Source organism: Oryza sativa, chromosome 3 (assembly GCF_034140825.1).
Source record: "Oryza sativa Japonica Group chromosome 3, ASM3414082v1".
Taxonomy (NCBI): Eukaryota; Viridiplantae; Streptophyta; class Magnoliopsida; order Poales; family Poaceae; genus Oryza; species Oryza sativa.
Window position 1 is genome coordinate 25,860,537 of NC_089037.1, and position 18,692 is coordinate 25,879,228.

Consider the following 18,692-nt stretch of genomic DNA (forward strand, 5'->3'; position numbering starts at 1 on the left):
GGAGATGAATGAGATCTGACCATTAGTTAAGGGAGTCAGAGTGAACTTATTCCTCTATCAGCAGGGTTCGTTCTGATGATTCATATAGGCCCAGGACGCCCAGGATTTGACGAGGGCCACTTTAATTGCTCCAGGAGCGGAACTTGAGCCCATTCATTTTTATTCCGGGTGAGGAAGATGGGCCGGTCCCCGTAAGGCTTGAGGCCTTGTGGGCCGCTTCATCATCATCGATCTATTATGGACGTACAGTAAAAGGTCAGTCAGTCCCGGGCTCTCGCCCGGTCGGCGACTATGGACGTTTCCGCTGGATCCCTTTGCTCCTCCGAGGGAACCAATGGAGACGGTCCAGACGGAGACACCCATCGATCCGCCACCATCAGCAGAGGACGGCACACGAAACCAGCCAATGCTTTCGCTGTCCATGGGCCTCGCCCGCCTGGCACCTTGTGGCATCGCATGGCGTTGGCGTCACCACCCCGCTCTCGGCCTTTCCGTTTCTGCCTCTGCTGCCCACAGCCACCTTCCTCCCGTGCGTTGTGTTGTGCGTGCCAGATTGGTAGTAGTAGGCTGGTAGTAGCGCAGCGGTAGCCTCCTTCGTTATCCCCAAACCCCGCGCCGACGGGCGTCCTCCTCACCGACATTTCCTCCCACCCCCGCGCGCGCCCCGCCGCCTTTCTCGAACCTCCGCCGCATTCTTGTCACCTTGTTGATTCTTCATTCTTGATTTGTTCTCCTTTTTTTTTTGGTGATTTTGTTGTTTCTTGGCCTGCTACTGTTGGCGGCGGCGAGCGGTGGTCACCGGCCGTGCGTTCCCTTCTTTCTCCTCAGCCCTCGGCTCCCCCGCCGGCCGGACACGCCGCCGGAGCTGAGTTGTTGAGGTTTTGCAGGTATTGGTGATAAACCCTAGTATAGTTCGCTTGGGTTCTTGGGGATTTCCCTCCTCCTCCTCTTTGCTGCCGATCTAATCCAAATCTTCTTTCCCTTCTTCCAGGGAAGGGATACACTCCGATCCCCAATGCCCCGCGTTTGGTCCGCCCCTGCATCCTCCTCCACAGATTGCTAGGCTTCACCGGAGATGATGGCGGCGCCGCAGCTACCGTGCTGCACTCGCCTCGCTCCGCCGTGTCCCGGGAAGGCGGCGGCGGAGGCAAGAACCCTGGCACGTTCACGGTTCAGGTGCTGTGCGGGGGCCGCGAGGCCTCGCTCGTTCCAGAAGAAAGACTCCTTCCTGGACCTCCACCCTGAGGTGACCCTCCTCCGCGGCGGCGACGAGGCGGCCGTCGTCGCCACGAGGAAGGGGTCTCCGAACGGGAGCCCGCTGGAGGGGCTGGGCGCGCCGCCGGATCACTGCGATTACGACGGGGCCAAGATCAAGGTCGTCGGGGTCGGCGGAGGAGGCTCCAATGCCGTCAACAGGATGATTGAGAGCTCCATGAACGGCGTCGAGTTCTGGATTGTGAATACCGATGTGCAGGCGATAAGGATGTCGCCGGTCCTTCCGCAGAACAGGTTGCAGATTGGGCAGGAGCTGACTCGGGGTCTAGGCGCAGGTGGAAACCCTGACATTGGGATGAATGCGGCGAAAGAAAGTGTCGAGTCCATTCAGGAAGCTCTTTACGGTGCTGATATGGTTTTTGTCACGGTAAATGCTTCCCCCTAGATGGTCTCTTGACTTGTGAAATCATCATACATTGAGGTATGTGATAATAGTCTTTTGGTGTCCAAACTGCAGGCTGGGATGGGTGGAGGCACTGGAACTGGAGGTGCCCCTGTAATCGCTGGAATTGCCAAGTCCATGGGTATACTGACAGTTGGCATCGTGACGACACCATTCTCATTTGAAGGGAGGAGACGGGCAGTTCAGGCTCAAGAAGGAATAGCAGCCTTGAGAAATAGTGTGGACACCCTCATTGTCATCCCAAATGACAAGCTGTTGTCTGCTGTTTCTCCAAATACTCCAGTAACCGAAGCATTCAACTTGGCTGATGATATTCTTCGACAAGGAATTCGTGGTATCTCTGATATTATCACGGTAAGATAATGTCTGCATATAACTGCATTGGTTTGGTAGTGAAAGTTGGAATGCGGAAGTATGATGTGGATTAATTGAGCATTTCAGTGCTATCTAATTTGTATAAAGTTAACGGACTCTTCTCCTTTGCAGGTTCCTGGGTTGGTTAATGTTGATTTTGCTGATGTTCGAGCCATCATGCAAAATGCAGGCTCATCCTTGATGGGTATTGGAACGGCTACAGGTATTGCATTTGGACAAGTTTTATCTATGTATTTCTTTAATTTGTCTTTTGGAATTGTGCTTTCTGGAATTAGCATAAACCATAATACGTTATGATCCAACTCCCTTCTTTCTGTATTTGCTCTTTTCTGGAATTAGCTCTTCCTTGATGTTCGAGTAGTTTTCCCCGCAAAGATTCCACTTGGTAATTATTTCCCTATGTTAATAAGTATGTCTACCTTTTCTTTTTCTTACATTGGTCTCATTATTTCTCTTATGGAGAAATCTAAGTGGAAAGTGCAACAGGTTCTTGTATTGTGAAGGGATTATGCAATAGAGACAAACAAATCAGTAAAAGACATTAATTTTTTTTATACGAAGTAACCAATGGATGATATATGACAAGGGGAGTTATGAATTATATAGTACATTGTGATGTTTTGTTGTTTCCACAGGGACCATACATAGCTTAGATTGAATTTTACCCATATGTTTATTTAGCATGTTATTATAAATTTTCAGGGAAGTCAAGAGCAAGAGATGCTGCTCTTAATGCCATTCAGTCACCACTGCTAGACATTGGAATTGAAAGAGCTACAGGCATTGTGTGGAATATCACTGGGGGAGCTGATATGACTTTGTTTGAGGTTTGGTTAATCTTTTTCTAGTATGTTTGCATCATATTTTCTGTATGTTATCATGCATCTAACATAACATGAATAACAATCAGCTGAAAAAGGAAATGTTAGGAGACAGCAACTGCAATTCTTTTTTGTTTGTATGTGATAGTGAAATGTTGCTATATTATTCACTCTACAGCATACATACTGCTGATAAGTGTGGTTGAGTAGCTAAATTACCTTCCAATCTACCATGGGGCTATATTTCAAATGCTTGCTTGATTTGAAGCTCTATCTTTCAGGCTTTACTTGGTTGATTTTCAAATAGCCCAAGTGACAGGCTGAAACACTGATTCCCTGTTACAGTACTACATGTAACACAATCTTCTTTAGTTAGTTCAATGCATCAATGTGTTCAACTTAAATGGTTGATCAAATTTTGGAAGTCTGTAAGTGGCATGATAAACCACTGTCTTGGATCTTTTTACACCATAGGTCTGTCACTCTATCGCCTTAGCTAGATTAGAATTCTAATACTGCCTTGTTTTTACTGAAACCACTGCACGTGCCTCTACCATTTTCAGGTAGTATTAGCATATGCATGCTGGTTTGACAGCAATCTAGCAGATTCTTTCACTATGGTGTTTCCTCTCTTGAGTTTTTTTCTTTCAAAAAGAAAATTACTTTTCTAACCTCACTAACATAGTTGCTATAATGCGTGTGTTGAACCTCACTAACATAGTTGCTATAATGCGTGTGTTGAACCTCATGAACCTAGCAGCCACAAGCTTGTACTCCACTGTTAGGCACCTAGGCCACATTGGTGTTCCATAGTATATACATTGACTGTTTTACACTAGGCAAATTCCACACTTGGCCGTCATCACATTCCATATTTCCAGCACCAGCAGTATATTTAAAAGTAGGAATCTTCTGTTTCATAAAAAAATACAAATATTAAGCTGACGAAGCCATTATAATATTTTAACTGGAAGTCGCTTAACCTTTTTTTCCTTTATTTATATTATTTCAGGTGAATTCTGCTGCTGAGATCATCTATGACCTTGTTGATCCAAATGCTAATCTGATATTTGGTGCTGTCATAGACCCATCACTCAATGGCCAAGTAAGTCACAGACAAATTTATCTTGATATAGTTTTCTTATCAAATATCTTGAAAATATGGTTCAGCTGGTGCATAAGTTTATACTTGCAGCTGTTATAAACCTTCACTCGGTGCCATATACAATTTTTTTCAATATAATTTTCTTGTCCAATATACCTAACATCGTGGTCCAATACTCCAGTTATGTGCCATTACTCATTAGTTTCGACAAATTTGCAACTCACCATTTGGTTTGTACCTGAAATTATGTATGCACATAATTTTGTTTCTGCACGCAGGTGAGCATAACCTTGATTGCCACTGGCTTCAAACGTCAAGATGAACCAGAAGGTCGCACCACAAAGGTAAATGCAGTTAAATAACTGCTGGCCCGAGTTGCACGACAAAAATACTTACCTGGTTTCACTTTGGCAACTGAAGGGTGGCCAACAAACGCAAGGAGACAATGGTCGACGCCCATCCTCTGCAGAAGGCAGCATGATTGAGATTCCTGAGTTCCTTCGGAGGAGAGGACCTTCTCGCTTCCCGCGAGTCTGACTGCCCAGGCTCCCTTCCCTTGCCCAGTATCTATGCTTATCAGCATTCTCCTAGATCAGTCGCCTCATGTAGGATACCAGGCATGTACAGTACTGTAGTTGTTTGGTTGTTCAGTTTTGTTTACTCCCTTATGTTCTATATTTTGAGATCTTACTGTTAATAATTTGTAGCAATGAGCTTGCTAATGCTATAGAAATCGTTTTATCCCAGTAGGTCAAAATGATCATATGCCCCTACTCAAGTTGTGTTCATCTCACGAGGCTTTTACTCGGTTGAGAGCCTGGAGGTTCCTCTGTTTTATCGACATTGTGTGTGCATTGCCTGACAAGCATGGCAAATCGTATCCCTTAATTTTGGTTTCTATGCCATAATCACTATTGTCACTTGGTGCTTAAACTTACCAAGCACTATGATTATGAGTGTTCACTTCGGTTAAAATACAGGTTCAAAAGTTGTGCGTGCCTATGATTGGCGAAATTGAATCAGGGATAACAGTAACGATTCAACGACAACGGATATAAAGGATGTTTTTCATGTCGTTAACCTGTGTAAAACCATTGAGACCATTTGAACAATGCAAAGAGAGAATGGCCTCCTGGGTGAAAATTGTACAATAAAGCGCTAAAAACGAACCGATCATCTTTAGAACGACAGTTTTTAGAGCTGTTTGCTTTGGAGTGGCACATATCTTTTTTTTTACTTGTTTTAATTGATCATTTTTTATATTTTTACACGATAACCTCCCTCAGAGCAACCTTGCCCCACAGACACTAGAATATACAAAATATTACTTTCAGAATGTACACAATATTGCTTTCGCATCTTTATTGTATTTGGCAAAGATGTGAACCCAGAACTAAAGCACATATATGTTTGTTGTATTAGATATTCGGTGCAGTAAGAAATTTCTCGACAACGAAACAAAATGAAATTCCTCGACTGAATTGCAATAAATACAAAGCAATTCCAAGTGAATCCAATACACACAGATATGCGTAGAATATTATAGCTAGAATATAAATGAGGAAGCCCATTTTACTTGAACTCACCAGCTTATCAGTAAACTGAACGGAAAATAAATGAGCCAGCTTCATGTATTCAGGCTATTATAAGATTACAATACTTAACAAACTAAGGCATGTATGGAAAAACAAAACTGAAGTGAATCCAGGTAATACAAGAATGTTTGCACTCAACTATCAACTGCTTGATAGTGCAGTCAAACATTCAATCCTCTTAAACAGGATTTCTGCCTACCATGGTAGTTGATTACTTGATTGTACATTCTGTTGCTCACTGTTCCCTGTGTGTTCATGGAGCGACAGACTGTCAGCGAAATCATCTTGAAGCCCATTTGCAACACAAGCTCCAATTTCAACCTGTGATTATTCATGGAGTTGATAGACTGCCACCAAAATCATCTTGATGACCAATTCGAATGCAAGCGCCAACTTCGACCTGTGCTTGGTACCTCTATCCCTTTGCGGCGTGATCGGTATCATCCGCATCCTCATCATCACTGTCCTCATCTCTAGAAGCAACACCAGCTTCCATATCTTCCTTCTCACCTTCCTCATCATCATCATCATCATCGCTGTCCTCATCTCCAGAAGCAACACCAGCTTCCATGTCTTCCTCCTCATCATCATCATACTCTTCGTCTTCTTCATCGTCATTCTCGCCCTCCGCACCAAACTCCTCCCCTATCATCTGCTCGCCGCGAACTGTCTTCCGACCCTTGCCCTTGCGCTTCCCGGCCTCCTCCTGCCCCATATGCATCAAATGCAGGTACTGATACCTTATCCCCATCATCGGGTGCTTGTCGACCAGCATATGCCGCCGGAATGACTCCCGGAGCACCACCGTCTGCGTCCTCAGCTTGTGAGATAAGTAGAAGATCCCCGGGTGCCTCGCCAACACCTTCCTGAACCCCGGCGGCAGCCGCAGGGCCTCGCCGAGCTTCACCAGCACCTCCTTCTCCATCTTCTTCCCCACGGTGAGGCTCAGCACCTCGTGCAGCACCGCCGCGGTCCTCTTCTCCGTGATGTCGCTCCTCGGTGTCAGGTGTGAGCCGTCCTCGTACGGCGAGATGTATGGCAGCCTCTGCCAGTCGTCGAGCCACTTGCGCACCTTCTTGTCGAGCTCGAACCCTCGCGGGAACGAGAGCGGGAAGGGGACCGCGTCGCCGACCTTGTACCCGCCGGTGCGCTGCGCGTAGGACTGCATTGCCGACACGGCAAGGTCCTTCCGGTAGCAGACGAGCTCGAGGAGGGCGCCGTCGCGGGAGAGCGCGAAGTAGTCCGGGTAGTTGGGGAGGAGCGACCGGGGGAAGTCGGGGGCGAGGCCGAGGTCGAGGCGGAGGCGGGCGACGAGGTGGAGCGGGAGCGCGCGGGCCGGGGCCAGCATGAGGAGGCGCAGGAGGCGGTCGGCGGCGTCGGCGCGGGTGGAGTCGAGCACCTGCGCCTCCGCGGAGTGGATCCCCGCGAGGCGGGGCGTCGGGGAGACGGCGACGGGGTGCGGCGAGAGCGCGAAGGCGGACGTGTAGAGCCGGAGGAAGCGGAGCGGGCGGAACGGGAACGGGATGGTGGACGGCAGCGAGTGGAGCGGCACGGCGTGCGGCGGCGGCGCCGCCGAGAGGAGCGCGTCCTTGGCGAGCAGGAACGGCACCAGGTGGCGCTCCCGCTCCACCACGTGGTCCAGCGCCCGGTCCCGCACCCACGGCACCCGCGCCTCCAGGAGCCCCCTCGCCGGGACGCGCAGCTCCGGCCCCGGCCGCCGCTGCCGCCGCGGCAGCCGCGGCAGGAGGGCGCGCATTTTCGCTGCGGTTTTGCGAGGGTTTTGGGTGCGGCGTCGGCGGCGGCGAAGACGACGACGAGATGAGCGGATCGGACGGTGGGTGACGCGCCTGCCGCTTTTAGCCGCCGCGATGGGTTTTTGGGCCGCCCGGTGGCCCATGTTTTGGCCCAAAATGGAAGCGGAAATGAGGAACAGAAACTTCGCCGTGTTGCTCGCGCGCGCGTCCATCCCATCCACTCCATATGCTCGAATTCGCAGCGATTCATTTCATTTGGGGGAAATTTCTCCAACGAGAAGCTGTGGGTGATTAATGGCGTCGCCATGAATCCGATCAACCATCCAGGAGCACCATTAATGGCGGCTACGAGGTATTCGTGAGGTACACGATGAGATCTTCCTCCTCTTGTTCTTTCACCGGAGACACCAATCTCTCTCCGAATTGGAATTGATTCGCATTTTTTGTTTTCATGTGTAGGTGGGCTTGGTGACGATCGACGAGAGAGTCCGAGGATGTCGTACGCGTCCGGTGGCGGCGGCGGCGGGGAGCTGGCGACGAAGCGGTCGGCGTTCCACATCGACTATGGGGGTGGCGTGTCACTGCGGCGGCTGGCGCAGCCGGAGGCCCTGGCGCGCGGGATGATCACGCAGGGGTCGGCGCAGCTGCGGACGCTGGGGCGGTCGCTGCGGACGGGGGCGGCCATGGCGGTGGTGTTCCAGGAGGACCTGAAGAACACCTCCCGCAAGATCTTCGACCCGCAGGACCGGCTGCTGGTGCGCCTGAACCGCAGCTTCGTGGTCTCCTGCATCGTCTCCATCGCCGTCGACCCGGTGTTCTTCTACGCGCCCCAGGTGACGGCGAACGGCGGCAACCTGTGCGTGGGGATCAGCCGCGACCTGGCCATCTCCGCCAGCGTCGTGCGCACCGTCGTGGACCTCTTCTTCGCGGCGCGGATCGTGCTCCAGTTCCGGACCGCTTACATCGCTCCGTCGTCCCGCGTATTCGGCCGCGGCGAGCTCGTCATCGACACCGCCCAGATCGCCGCCCGGTACTTCCGGCGGTTCTTCGCCGCCGACCTCCTCTCCGTGCTCCCGCTCCCGCAGATCGTGATCTGGAAGTTCCTCCACCGGTCCAAGGGCGCCGCCGTGCTGTCCACCAAGGACGCGCTCCTCATCATCGTCTTCCTCCAGTACATCCCCCGCGTCGTCCGCATCTACCCTCTCTCCTCCGAGCTCAAGCGCACCAGCGGCGCCTTCGCCGAGTCCGCCTACGCCGGCGCCGCCTACTACCTCCTCTGGTACATGCTCGCCAGCCACGTAAGTACATACGCATACAAAATCTCCATTCATTTCCACGACCAAGAACTGAAGATCACCATTAACGGAGTAGAGATTATAATCACTCATTTAATACATGTCAATTAAATAGTTATAAAAAATTAAAGAAAATAAAAAATAAATTAATATTTCCTCCGTCTCACAGTACTTACATTTCTAACATTTAAAAGTTGTCCTAAAATAATTGTCTACAATTCAAATCTTTCTCATTCTACCACCAACCACCATCTCACGTCCAACTATACATTATTTATTAAGGGGTATTATAGTCTTCTTCTCTTAACCATATTACATGCTAAACAATCTAGAATGACATGTATTTTGGGATGGAGGTAGTATGTAATATATCACTTTACGATTGTGTAAGTTTAAATTTAATTTCTATAAGTTATAATAAAAATAATAAATTAACGTATATTCATATTCAAAATTATTATTTTTAAAAAATTGTAGAAGTTAAATTTGAGCTTATGTGTTTGTGGAGAGATATATTATGTACATTATTAGATTTTTTTTTCAGATTGTTTTAACTATTCATTAATAAACGAGTTCAAACGAGTGAACGTCTATTTTCCAGTGATTAAAAGAGCTTTCCAACAATTTACATGTGTTTTTTTATAGATCGTGGGGGCATCGTGGTACTTGCTGTCGATCGAGAGGGTGAGCGATTGCTGGAAGAAGGCGTGCAACGAGTTCCCGGGATGCAACAAGATCTACATGTACTGCGGCAACGACCACCAAAAAGGGTTCCTCGAGTGGCGAACCATCACGCGGCAGTACATCAACGAGACGTGCGAGCCTAGGGACGGCGTCATGCCCTTCAACTACGGCATCTACACGCCGGCCGTCAGGTCCGACGTCATCAAGTCCAACGACTTCACCTCCAAGCTCCTCTACTGCCTCTGGTGGGGCCTTGCCAACCTCAGGTTCGACAATTTTTTATTTTTGCCGCAAATACTATCGAAATTGAAATTAAAAGTGTAAATTGCTTCGCACAGAATAGATTGTATCATATTTCACTTACACCGGGTTTTAGTACTTATGTTCACTTTGCATTAGGGTATATCCAAATGTTTTTTATTTTGTATACTAGATTGCGTCATATGAATGAAGGAAAATTTTATAAATCACGAGTAAATGATTTTTTTAGTCGTCAAAAATGAATACTCCCTCCTTCCCTAAATATTTGACACCGTTGACTTTTTTAAACATGTTTGACCATTCGTCTTATTCAAAAACTTTTATGAAATGTGTAAAACTATATGAATACATGAAAGTATATTTAACAATAAATCAAATGATACGAAAAGAATTAATAATTACTTAAATTTTTTGAATAAGACGAACGGTCAAACATTCTTAAAAAAGTCAACGGCGTCAAACATTTTGGGATGGAGGGAGTATATCGCAGTAGGAGTCTCTCCTGCTATTTTTAATCGTAAGAAAAATTAATTTAGACCACGTTTCACAAAGTCATCCATATTTTATAAATTTTAATGAAATTTCTAAAAATTTGATGATGTATATCCTGGTGCTAAGTGAAATTTGTTTGAAGGCAACAACCTGATGTAGACTGAAAATATGTGCTAAATCTGATGTAAAGTGAAAGTAGAAGTGCCGCTTTATCAAGTGCAAAGTGCAATTTACTCAAATTAGAAACGATTCCTATGAGAATGTTGAGAAATTTGGTGTGAGAATAATTAATTTGAGGATGGATGCAGCACGCTGGGGCAAGGGCTGCAGACGAGCATATACACGGGGGAGGCGCTGTTCTCGATATTCCTGGCGACGTTCGGGCTGATCCTGATGGCGATGCTGATCGGCAACATCCAGACGTACCTGCAGTCGATGACGGTGAGGCTGGAGGAGATGCGGGTGAAGCGGCGCGACTCGGAGCAGTGGATGCACCACCGCCTCCTCCCCCAGGAGCTCCGGGAGCGCGTCCGCCGCTACGACGCCTACAAGTGGGTCAACACCCGGGGCGTCGACGAGGAGGTCCTCGTCGCCAACCTCCCCAAGGACCTCCGCCGCGACATCAAGCGCCACCTCTGCCTCGGCCTCGTCCGCCGCGTCCCGCTCTTCGCCAACATGGACGAGCGCCTCCTCGACGCCATCTGCGAGCGCCTCCGCCCCGCCCTCTACACCGAGCGCACCTTCATCATCCGCGAGGGCGACCCCGTCGACCAGATGCTCTTCATCATCCGCGGCTGCCTCGAGAGCATCACCACCGACGGCGGCCGCTCCGGCTTCTTCAACCGCAGCCTCCTCGAGGAGAGCGACTTCTGCGGCGAGGAGCTCCTCACCTGGGCGCTCGACCCCAAGGCCGGCCTCTCCCTCCCCTCCTCCACCCGCACCGTCAGGGCCCTCTCCGAGGTCGAGGCCTTCGCCCTCCACTCCGACGAGCTCAAGTTCGTGGCGGGGCAGTTCCGCCGGATGCACAGCAAGCAGGTGCAGCACACCTTCCGGTTCTACTCCCAGCAGTGGCGGACGTGGGCGGCCACCTACATCCAGGCCGCCTGGAGGCGCCACCTCAAGCGGAGGGCGGCGGAGCTGCGGCGGAGGGAGGAGGAGGAGGAGGAGGCCGCCGCGATCCGCTCGTCGACGGGGCTCAAGACCACCATGCTGGTGTCGCGCTTCGCCGCCAACGCCATGCGCGGCGTCCACCGGCAGCGATCCAGGCGGGCCGACGAGGTCCTCATGATGCCCATGCCCAAGCCCTCCGAGCCTGATTTCGGCGCCGATTACTGATCAGCCGGCAAATGCATGTGAATTAGCGCTTATGAAATGGGTGTAAATTGTGAGTAAATGTTGTCGGATTTAGCTGTGCAGTGCAGTACTCCCTCCATTTGATAGTCATATTTCATCTTGGCACACAGACTAAGGATAAGTAATTCTACTTATCATCTATTTAAATGTGCTACTAGTCATTCCTCGTAAACAAGTGATTCATTAATATTTACATTTCTCAATGCCCATGTAGCCAATCATGTGTGGAAGAATGAAGAGTCATGTATTAAATCCAAGAAAGTCATTAAGATGATAAGTTGTTGGATTGAAATATACCTATCAAAAATAAAATTTTCAGATTTGGAAATATGACTATCAAAAATAGATGGAGGGAGTACTACAGTGTGACAGTGTTGATCGGCTTTGCGTAAACCGGTACTTGATCAAAGCTAGAAATATTATACCCAATCTTGCTTTACATAAACAGGTGTTTCTATCTTGTTAGTTAGGGGATGTTAGACACACAATTGAGCAAAGTTTATCAAGCTCATAGTAAAGTTTCTTAGTATTTCTCTACATCAGTACGACTGTCAAGGCAAAGTTTATCAAGCTCATATATAGTACAGGCTGTGAATCACCAAACTCCAAATCTGCTTGAGGCAAATGTAATACTCCCTCCGTCCCTAAATATTTAACACCATTGACTTTTTTAAACATGTTTGACCGTTCGTCTTATTCAAAAACTTTTGTTAAATATGTAAAACTATATGTATACATAAAAGTATATTTAACAATGAATCAAATGATATGAAAAGAATTAATAATTACTTAAATTTTTTTGAATAAGACGAACGGTCAAACATGTTTTAAAAAGTCAACGGCATAAAATATTTAGGGACGGAAGGAGCAGTAACTATTAACAGCTCAGGACTTGAGCAAAGGGTTCTCTGGACTGAAGGCTGGGAACCACCAAGCTCCAAAGCTGCTTGAGGCAAATGTAATAGTAACCCTTTAACATTGTATCTTAAGTTAAGACGGCCATTTGAAAAAACAAATAAAATGGTACTAACTTAAAACAAGAGATTACTTTGTAAGCTGCTTGAGGCAAATGTAGTAACTCTTTAACATTGAATCATAATACATCGATTTGAAAAAAAAACAAATAAAATGACAACTTAAAACGAGAGATTACTTTGTTTGCCCTCATGTATGGTCCAACTATCTTTAAGGTCACCAATAGGCAATTGGGTGCCAACACCATAACTGATGGCTGCCGCTCCCGTCGGATGGCCTAAACAACCAAAGAATAAGCCAAAATTTAAATTTTCAAACTTAATTTTGAGATATTTTCAATGTAGGTTCTTTTTCAGCATTGGATTTTAAGTTACCAAGAATACATATATAAAAGTTTTACCTACAAATTCATTTTTATTCGTTTTGGCTTATTAGGAAAAAAGCCAAATGATGGGGGCCTAGGTATGGTGACCATGGCCGTGGAAGGAGCCAATCCATCTAAAGGTACCAGCACCCATGTTACACCACCAGCCTTGGCATTGAGCATGACAGCCATCTTCATAGCGAATCCATGAAGTCACCATGATAGGGACCTCCTTTGGTATTTCTCTGTATTCCTAATTCCCGTAGGAATCATGGGGAATTCCATCCAATTCCTATGATACTCAAATGTCCTATTACAGTGTTTTCTTTCCATTTCTACATCCCAAAGAATAAGACCAACTATAAATTTGAACAAATGCATTAAAACCAACTCCATTTCATTATCTAAAAAAAACTCCATTTCATTATTTATTTGATTGAAAGGATCACTGTAAACTTTGGTATGAGGCTTTTGCCAAACCATGGCTTAACCAATCTACATCCTCGAGGTCTCTTTCTAATGCAACAGCGATGCCCTTGCATATTCCTTCCATAAATCATATTACCTGGTTCTATTGATTGGATCGGAATACATCCGAGTGAATCGGAATATAGTGAATGGTACTGGTAAACTGTACAAGTGTGTGCATCAATTCTCTTTTGGGTGTGCATCTTGCATCTAGTGATACTTACATCTGATCTCTTTTAGGACATATGTTGTAAACTTACATCTGATCTAGAGCCTTTTCTTCCGAGCAGTTGGGGCATGAGATGCAACAGCAGTAGCCTGTGCTGAGCATGAGCAGAAACCACGCAGAACTGCAGTTACAGCAGCCAGAGCGAATGGAACGTACAGCTGAATCAGCTTCGGTGTTGTTCTTCCTGAGCCCAGCATCTCTCCGAAGATTGCAGACTGAAGAAAATGCAGCCAATATTAGAAACAAATCAAGAAGACTCATGGTATAATAAGACGCTATCAATTATATCACACAAAGATTGGTTGACTAATGAAACAATTCTGAATGTAGTAGAATCCAATAGATCTACTCCAGCAAGCAATTAGGGAAACAAGTAGCATGAAAGTGGAATTTCCCCCCAATAACTAGCCAAATCCATCTCTCCTATGCCGTGCTCGATCAGATCACAATCATCCTGACCGATCTAAGAAGGCGAGAAAGCAATCGAGAGAGTTCGTTACCATGTAGGTGAGCACGTAGACGCCCGCCATGATGGAGGTGGCGGCGGACCAGGGGCGGCGCGCGAGGATGCCGTAGAGGTTGGCGACGCAGACCGGCCAGAGGAAGGCGAGGTCGAGCCAAACGAGGCCGCGGAAGAAGGGCGGCGGGTCGGCGACGAGGTAGTGGCCGAACTCGGCGGCGAACCACCGGTGGATGCCGACGAGCGGCGCCGGGTAGAGGCCGCGAGGGAGGACGACCTGGGCGTCGAACAGCGGCGCCGCCACCGCCATGGTCAAGGAGAGCAGCGCCACCACCGCGTCGGCCGCCGCCGTGACGAAGCCCATTTTTGGTCGCTCCTGCCCCTCTGGAGCCAAATGAGTACTATTAAGGGGCTGTTTGGTTTCCAGTGACTTATTCCAAGTACATGTCACATCGAATGTTTGGACACTAATTTAGTGTATTAAACATATACTAATTAAAAAACTCATTTCATAATATTAGACTAATTCGTGAGACGAATCTTTTGAGTCTAATTACGCCATAATTTTGATAATGTGATGCTACAGTAAACTTTTGATAATTATGGATTAATTAGGCTTAAAAAGATCATCTCGTGGATTAGCTCTCATTTATATAATTAGTTTTTTGTTAGTCTATGTTTAATACTCTAAATTAGCGTCTAAACATCCGATGTGACATGGGCTAAAAAATTTTAGCCCTATCTATAACACCCCCTAATTTCGATGAGAAATTATTTGTTTTAATAATCTACAGAGTCAACCCTTTTTCACTAGTTTATGGTAAAAATAATTTTAATATCTGCAGTACTAATAGTATATTTGCGTGAATATGCTTTAGTATACAAATATTTTTTTATCAATGTATGCCGTTTACTAATTGTTTTTAATCAATATATTCTAAAAGTATTTGTTTATTAAATTTGTACTAACAATCGTCTCAACCGTTTGATTTAGGTAGTTAGAAGTTATATAAAATCTAGATGCACTCATAACATAACACGTCAGTATTAACAAGAATTTAGTAAGAAAAAGTTAGTACGTATATATATATATATAGCCCTTTCCATTTTAAAACTATACTCCCTCCGTTCAAAAACCTAAACATATCATGATTCGTTGTACTAAATTAAATTGCATCTAATTTTATGTTTGTTTTTTTCTAACGGAAAGACTATAGAGTATGCCTTATAAAAATTGGTGTAGGCTTACATGTATTTTTTTTCCTTGCGTAAAATATAATATTTTTTACCTTCAAACACTCAACGAAGTCTATTTTTCATCTTGAACTATAAAACCAATTATTCTTCACTTTGATAATGGTTTCAGAGGTGTTCTTTTTGTTACCTTACTAACCATCGTGCTATTATATGTCATCATGGTTGCTAATAAGACATTGGCTATGGCTCCACATTTGAAGCTGTTTTCTTTTTCACCGTTTCTTCTCGCAGTAAAGTGATTAGAGGGGGAGATGTGAGGAGACGGAGGAAAGCAAATGTATGATATGTAGGCTCCATGCAAATGTTAGTACTTATAATGGCATTAAATAGTGTTGTGACTTTCAACATGGCAAAGACCACTGCTAAAATATATCTTGAGGTGAACTTGTCTAGTTTTAAAGATTTACGGTGAAAATAAACATTTTTATATTTCAGGGTGGAAAACATTTTTTTTCTCTGATACGATGGAGAACATCTACCATTCTTTAAAATGTTCCCCCACTAAATTACAACCATATCTTTGTAGTAAAGCATCCTTTGAAATATAGTAATTCTAAAGAATCTTAGTTCGAAATTGTCTTTAATACCTATTATCGGATACTTTGAGAGATCTGAGATCTCCCACATTAACCAGAAGATCTAAGTTACTGATTACGTGAATCTTATTATCGTGATAGTAGATGGTACTGATAGTTTCGAGAATGTTGTAAATTGGGTTACCGATGGATCAAACCCCCTGTCATTGTCGCATGCATGCAATGTAGGTAGCTAGTTATTTCTTCTCCTTCATTCTTCCTCTTTTAAAATATTTTTTCTAAAATATTTATCCGATCTACGATCCAATCACACCATTGTATCCGTTGCAATTAAAACTTTACAACAAGATAACATATTATTATATTATATTAAAAGAAAAGCATACGTTTCAAACTGTTAAAACTCAATGTTTTATATGTGATAGTGATATATTTTAATGTGCGTCTTCAACGTGTTTCAAAAATTCCCGAAGCTACTTGTTACTACCCTCTCTCCTCTTTCTTCACCTCATTCATGCATGCATTAGTGAGCTTCAAAACGATTTTTATGCTAAACTACTTATCCAATTTATGATCTGATCACACCGTTGTATTTGTTATAATTAATCTTTATAACAAGATATCACATGATTATATTTTGATGAAAGAAAAACACATGTTTCAATCCATCAACACTTATTGTTTCATATGTGATAGCGATATGTTTCATCGTGTATCTTCACCATGTTTCACAAAATTTTTAAATGTTTCAGTTACTGGTTTTTTTGTTTCACCATATATATAACTTGGTGTTTCAATCGTTGGTGAACTGGAACATTTTACCGACCGATTTTTTGGTGAACTGGAATATTTTACTGACCGGTTTTTTGGGGCATTGGACACCCAATGAGAAGATTCTTCCTGATAGTTCGTGTTAGACAAACACTATCTGGCCCTAGTTTCTCAAAAATAACTTTTGAAAAATGGAAAACATGAAGTTCTACATTCATCTTGGACTCGTAATTCAGTGTTTTAATTAGCAAGCTGTAGTTAATATGGACTCTTATTTTAATGTAACACTGTAATTTAAAAAATAACCAACATGTTTAGCATATAATTAAAATTTTAATACTATCAATGCAATAAAAGGATCGATAGCTAGTTGGTCTAATCTATCAATATGTTATATCATAACGATATCTTTAAAAGAAGCTATCATATTCACTACAAAGACTAGAAATCATGACATTAATCAGAGGGGAAAGCAAAAAAATGTAAACGTTAGATTATCATGGGTCTAGAATGTTATTGTAAACAAAATGCATGCCAATAATGACAAAAATTAAGAGTTTTATATTAAATCCAATTATACTTTCCATCCAAATAACAGCTATGTAGATAGTAAGATACAAAGAGTTGTATATAAAAAATAATTAATTTTTCCAATTCATATAGAAATCATAATTCTATTTATAGAAATAGAAGATAGAGTTATGTACCAAATCTGATTATACTTCTATTCAGCTTTTTTGTAAAATTGCGATGGATAATCTGTTAGCTCTTGTGAAAATGGTATAAAAACTCTAGAGTTTAAAAGGAGTATTACACATATATATTTTTTTACAAACACAGTGTAAATATGGACGCTCACATGCACACACACTTACTTCTATAAACATACATGCACATTCTATCTTTATGAGCGATTGAACATCCCGAGAGATTTAGCAAATATATTAAGATTGGTTGAGTCATTTTTTTATACCACAAAGGATATATATTCTACTTGTGCTGTTGTACTGAGTGTATATGGGCGCTAGTATATCAATTGCAAAGTCAATAATATAGGGCTTGTTCACTTTTGTTGCCCAAATCAACTATACCAGATTTTGGTAATGCTAACTTTTGATACATTTTGGCATTATCAAATTTCGGTAGTGTTAGATTTGTTTGTTTCTGAAAGTTCAAGTGCCATTAATTTGGTTTTGGTGATTAATGACAAATCCAATTCCATGAGACTAATATTGTTGTAAGCATTTCTTTGTCTAGTCTCATATGGATATGAAAGTGGAGTGTGTGAGAGGTGATTCCTGGACTTCATATGAGTTGAGATAGAAATGTTCATTGATGGTGGACCTAAATCACAAGGATGAAATACATGGAGATCAAGCTATATGTATCACTCTTTCTCTCCATGTACATATTGATATTTTCATATATAATATTTCCACATGATTGACATGTGCATGTGAGACTAATGTTTTGTTTGAGTCTTATCTCTTATTTAGTCTATTTACATTGAGAACGTGGAGATGATGAATGTATGTTTTTATTTTAATGACTATATTTGAGAAATGCCTTCTATTCTTGTATAGGATAAGCTCTCAATGTGTCATATCTTGTTATGCATACTCTTGCTTCACACAAATATTCCATATGCATACATTTAGGGGGAGCAAATCCTACACCTTAGTTATGCATGTATTTGATCCAAGTTATTCACTTTCATTTAATTGGGATCTTTACATTTGAGCATATATTTGAGTATATGACACTTGTGGTGTTGATTAATACTCATCATTTATTCATATCCTTTTATACATGTGATTGGTTAGTCAACATGTGGAGGTTGACAACTGGATCATTGAGACTAATAATTTCACTAAGTTAATTGAGAAAAATAGGTTCCAAGGATTGAAAAGGTGTTGACGCTCAAGTGATATGATTACACCTAAAATACCAAGAATAACAAAGCGAAGATATTGAATATGTGGGATACGAAGTGGCTACTATGGCAAGACGGTGAAGGGCAAGCGATGCTCGGTCGCGATGGACCATGCGGAGGTGAAGGGCAAGCAAGGGGCTTGGCGCCGAAGAACCAAATCCAGTGGTGAAGGGCGAGTGACGGCTTTGTCATGATGGACCGTGTGAGACCATTTGAAGCTACAAATAACCGCATCAATCATTTGAAAAATATATGGTGAAACGGTTTTGGCGTTGGCGTCCCTTAA

General features: G+C 44.1%; 4 protein-coding genes across 6 annotated transcripts; 2 read left to right on the forward strand and 2 right to left on the reverse strand.

The window, feature by feature from the left end:
- Positions 1 to 550: 550 nt before the first annotated feature.
- Positions 551 to 4,736, forward strand: LOC4333567 (cell division protein FtsZ homolog 2-1, chloroplastic). Its single transcript, XM_015776053.3, has 8 exons — positions 551 to 887; positions 992 to 1,642; positions 1,733 to 2,032; positions 2,165 to 2,255; positions 2,756 to 2,880; positions 3,887 to 3,979; positions 4,258 to 4,323; positions 4,400 to 4,736. Exons 2-8 carry the CDS (start codon positions 1,076 to 1,078, stop codon positions 4,514 to 4,516), a joined length of 1,359 nt encoding a protein of 452 aa, XP_015631539.1. The 5' UTR covers positions 551 to 887; positions 992 to 1,075; the 3' UTR covers positions 4,517 to 4,736.
- An 851-nt stretch (positions 4,737 to 5,587) lies between these two features.
- LOC4333568 (protein WHAT'S THIS FACTOR 9, mitochondrial) lies at positions 5,588 to 7,403 on the reverse strand. Its single transcript, XM_015776054.2, has one exon. It carries the CDS (start codon positions 7,328 to 7,330, stop codon positions 5,990 to 5,992), a length of 1,341 nt encoding a protein of 446 aa, XP_015631540.1. The 5' UTR covers positions 7,331 to 7,403; the 3' UTR covers positions 5,588 to 5,989.
- A 135-nt stretch (positions 7,404 to 7,538) lies between these two features.
- Positions 7,539 to 11,616, forward strand: LOC4333569 (probable cyclic nucleotide-gated ion channel 6). 2 transcript variants are annotated; one of them, XM_066308682.1, is made up of 4 exons: positions 7,539 to 7,680; positions 7,788 to 8,626; positions 9,269 to 9,573; positions 10,369 to 11,616. In XM_066308682.1, exons 2-4 carry the CDS (start codon positions 7,823 to 7,825, stop codon positions 11,393 to 11,395), a joined length of 2,136 nt encoding a protein of 711 aa, XP_066164779.1. In that variant the 5' UTR covers positions 7,539 to 7,680; positions 7,788 to 7,822; the 3' UTR covers positions 11,396 to 11,616. The 2 variants fall into 2 exon arrangements, with proteins under 2 accessions (XP_066164779.1, XP_015631537.1); XM_015776051.3 differs by having other exon boundaries at positions 7,541 to 7,691.
- LOC4333570 (uncharacterized) lies at positions 10,230 to 14,287 on the reverse strand. Of its 2 annotated transcripts, XR_001544639.3 has the most exons (4): positions 13,950 to 14,287; positions 13,481 to 13,664; positions 12,567 to 12,665; positions 10,230 to 11,391 (listed from the first exon to the last, which is right to left on the reverse strand). XR_001544639.3 is itself a non-coding variant. In XM_015776055.3 (3 exons), the coding sequence occupies exons 1-2, from the start codon at positions 14,271 to 14,273 to the stop codon at positions 13,488 to 13,490; spliced, it is 501 nt and encodes a 166-aa protein (XP_015631541.1). In that variant the 5' UTR covers positions 14,274 to 14,287; the 3' UTR covers positions 12,306 to 12,665; positions 13,481 to 13,487. The 2 variants fall into 2 exon arrangements, 1 of the variants encoding a protein (XP_015631541.1); XM_015776055.3 differs by lacking the exon at positions 10,230 to 11,391 and having other exon boundaries at positions 12,306 to 12,665.
- Between the last annotated feature and the right edge of the window lie 4,405 nt (positions 14,288 to 18,692).

Excerpts from the sequence above, each read along its gene's own strand:
- LOC4333567 (XM_015776053.3), top strand. The coding sequence starts at position 1,076 with ATGATGGCGGCGCCGCAGCTACCGTGCTGCACTCGCCTCGCTCCGCCG. Across the intron at positions 2,033-2,164 it reads GTATCTCTGATATTATCACG|GTTCCTGGGTTGGTTAATGT; the intron begins GTAAGATAATGT and ends TCTCCTTTGCAG. Across the intron at positions 2,881-3,886 it reads CTGATATGACTTTGTTTGAG|GTGAATTCTGCTGCTGAGAT; the intron begins GTTTGGTTAATC and ends ATATTATTTCAG.
- LOC4333568 (XM_015776054.2), bottom strand. The coding sequence starts at position 7,330 with ATGCGCGCCCTCCTGCCGCGGCTGCCGCGGCGGCAGCGGCGGCCGGGG.
- LOC4333569 (XM_066308682.1), top strand. The coding sequence starts at position 7,823 with ATGTCGTACGCGTCCGGTGGCGGCGGCGGCGGGGAGCTGGCGACGAAG. Across the intron at positions 8,627-9,268 it reads GGTACATGCTCGCCAGCCAC|ATCGTGGGGGCATCGTGGTA; the intron begins GTAAGTACATAC and ends GTTTTTTTATAG. Across the intron at positions 9,574-10,368 it reads TGGGGCCTTGCCAACCTCAG|CACGCTGGGGCAAGGGCTGC; the intron begins GTTCGACAATTT and ends GGATGGATGCAG.
- LOC4333570 (XM_015776055.3), bottom strand. The coding sequence starts at position 14,273 with ATGGGCTTCGTCACGGCGGCGGCCGACGCGGTGGTGGCGCTGCTCTCC. Across the intron at positions 13,665-13,949 it reads TCTACGTGCTCACCTACATG|TCTGCAATCTTCGGAGAGAT; the intron begins GTAACGAACTCT and ends CATTTTCTTCAG.